The sequence below is a fragment of the Phyllopteryx taeniolatus genome, chromosome 3 (genome assembly GCF_024500385.1).
Source record: "Phyllopteryx taeniolatus isolate TA_2022b chromosome 3, UOR_Ptae_1.2, whole genome shotgun sequence".
Classification (NCBI taxonomy): domain Eukaryota; kingdom Metazoa; phylum Chordata; class Actinopteri; order Syngnathiformes; family Syngnathidae; genus Phyllopteryx; species Phyllopteryx taeniolatus.
Genome location: NC_084504.1, coordinates 6,200,028 through 6,202,527, shown reverse-complemented (window position 1 = coordinate 6,202,527; position 2,500 = coordinate 6,200,028). Strand labels below are relative to the sequence as shown.

At 38.4% G+C, this 2,500-nt stretch overlaps 2 protein-coding genes across 2 annotated transcripts in view; one reads left to right on the top strand and one right to left on the bottom strand.

The window, feature by feature from the left end:
- The window catches only part of rchy1 (ring finger and CHY zinc finger domain containing 1), a 2,739-nt gene extending 293 nt beyond the window's left edge, over positions 1–2,446 (bottom strand). The window contains exons 1-9 of the mRNA XM_061766642.1: positions 2,249–2,446; positions 1,746–1,865; positions 1,402–1,517; positions 1,191–1,269; positions 1,050–1,094; positions 895–953; positions 748–777; positions 551–671; positions 1–399 (exon numbers count right to left, since the gene is read on the bottom strand). The exon at positions 1–399 is cut by the window's left edge and continues 293 nt beyond it. Coding sequence (XP_061622626.1) covers positions 190–399; positions 551–671; positions 748–777; positions 895–953; positions 1,050–1,094; positions 1,191–1,269; positions 1,402–1,517; positions 1,746–1,865; positions 2,249–2,422 — 954 coding nt within the window. The 5' untranslated portion in view covers positions 2,423–2,446 and the 3' untranslated portion in view covers positions 1–189. The remainder of the gene's footprint in view (positions 400–550; positions 672–747; positions 778–894; positions 954–1,049; positions 1,095–1,190; positions 1,270–1,401; positions 1,518–1,745; positions 1,866–2,248) is intronic.
- Positions 2,325–2,500, top strand: part of LOC133474709 (cytotoxic granule associated RNA binding protein TIA1-like) — a 39,551-nt gene continuing 39,375 nt past the window's right edge. The window contains exon 1 of the mRNA XM_061766637.1: positions 2,325–2,463. The gene's annotated coding sequence lies outside the window, so the exon portion shown is untranslated. The remainder of the gene's footprint in view (positions 2,464–2,500) is intronic.

Sequence of the window (2,500 nt, the reverse complement as noted above, 5' to 3'; positions counted from 1 at the left end):
TACAATGTAAATATTTACTCACTTCTACAATATCCATCCATTTTCTATACAATTTGCATTAGGGTCACAGGTGAGCTGGAGCCTATCCCAGCTGACTTTGGGCAAGAGGCAGGACACAACATGGACTGGTCGCCAGCCAATTGCAACTTTTGTAAAAGTAAATGCAAAAAGAAAAGTTTAAAATATGTGCTAATGTGGCATAGCTGTCTCAGCTTGATCATGTTGCTGCTCTGCATTTGTCTCTGTCACATTGTCATTATCTGGCTCTGGATGCTGTTGTTGAGGCTGCTGTATGAGACCGCCATCCTGTGCAGTGTTATAGGAGCCACAGCCAGTGCACTTCATCCCAAGGACATGGAAAGGCACTGTACAGTGGGTTTGACAGTCGTTACACATAATCTGGAGCAAGGCAAAAAACAAAGGAATTTATTAACAACAAAGGAGAGTTATGGTGCATTTTTAATGGCATGAATAATACAATACCATGTGTGCAAACGTTTTGTTCTCAATCACCAATTAAACCACTTCTTTTAAACCAAATGCACCTTACCTTGACAGTGGTACCCTGGTATTCAGTAGGCATCGGTGACTGGGCAATCTCTATGTCTATCTGATCCCAGTGTGCCTTCATGTTCCAGACAGAGTGCATGCAAAGAGGGCAGCGAAAAACACTACAACCAAGAGAAACCCATAATATGTTTAAAAAAGAAAAAAGAAAAGCAGGCAATCACTGCACAATAGACATACCTAGTTCTGACCATGTCATCGAAACAGCTCCTGTGAGAACAAATGTTATTTTGTAGCTTTAAGTTACAACTGCTTCACTGATGCTTAAAATATGTACGGAATTATTAAAATCAGCAGAGATTGTATGCAAGCGTTATAAAGTTATACTTATGGAGAAGGTGACCACAGGGAAGAACATGTGCTCCAATTCGAGATGTGTGGATATCCTGTAGGCACATATAATATATGAAGTGTGTAAATGAACAAGGGAGGCACATATTTGACATTCCTTTCTTTACTAAATACACTTAATGTTTCATTACCTCCATACACACTGGACAATTCTGCCTGGAAACATCTTCAACACACTGAAAGATACAAAGGATTTTAAAAAAGCAGTTAAGATACAGATCCTCATCCCCAAAATATTTGACATTTTCAAGGATATGCACACTGATAATCACTTTGTGGTTCCCCTGTAAGTCCTGCGCCAAACACAAATTGCACTTGTCACAATGGAAATACTTCTCTTGTGGCCCGATTCTGCAGGGATCAAAAATGAGTCAATTAAACGGATGACAAACAACATACCCATAATGTAAATAACCAGTACATCAATTCAGGTTACATTTTTCCATTAACTGATTTGACTGATTGAGTACTGTATTAACTCACCTACATATGCCACAGGGATGACAGTGGTACTGTTTCTTATCCTTGTCAAACAAGTGACAAATGTCACAGTAGTACTCCCCAAACTGCACATGACACTGTTGGCATACCTGTTGTGCCTAGCAAAGGGTGAGAGCTAATAATTACACGTTGTTCTTAAAAAACCTGGTACAATTAATGAAAATAAGTTCAATAAAATACACTTAGTTTCTAATTGGCATTTCTCAAATAAAAATAAACGTCCATCTCATTTTATTGCAAAAGTGCATTGTGGCGGCTGAACGTAGATAACACCCCAAATTTTAACAATAATGTTTTCATATAGTAATGGGTAAAGAAGTTCTTACCTGTTGTAATGTTTGACATTCAGAACATTGCACTTCTTTCACTTTAAATCGATCCATCTGATGCTTCTCTTCAGCATCATGGCACAGTCGACACACATACAGTTTGCCACAGCAGGGTGCCTGGATCACACAAATACATTGTTGCTATTGTTATAGCCTTTTATTAATAAGTAAAACAGTTATATATTATATAGCTGTACATCTAATATGATTATTATTGTTTTTATGATTGAGAATTGGAAAAACGTCGCACACTGCAGAAACCTAAACTAAAATGCTACCAAACTAAATCGTAAACAGCATTTCACAAACGCTACTAAGCTATTATATGACACACATGACAAGACTAATGTAACGGGCAGCACATGACATAGGCTGGCATGGGTCATATCTTGTATCAGGGTCAGGCCAACAAATAATTATTGTAACGAGTGTATTTTATGATAGTATTTGATAAGGTCAATGAAGTAGACGACATAAAAATAATAAAACCGTAAACTTACTTTCAATAAGCAGCTCCGCGCATAATGTTCACAACCCACACGTGCCGCCATGTTTTTTTTCCCCCCACCAAAATCCTTTTCTTCTTCTCCGAGTCTCTTGCGACATGCAAACCGTACCCGACAACCTTTATATTTTACTGCCTCCCCCTGGATGCAACCCGCTACTACTGTCATACTTGGGACACACGCAGGACTGCGCTGCACTTCACTGTTTGGTAATGAATTATTCCAATTTTGTTGTACGAAAAAAAA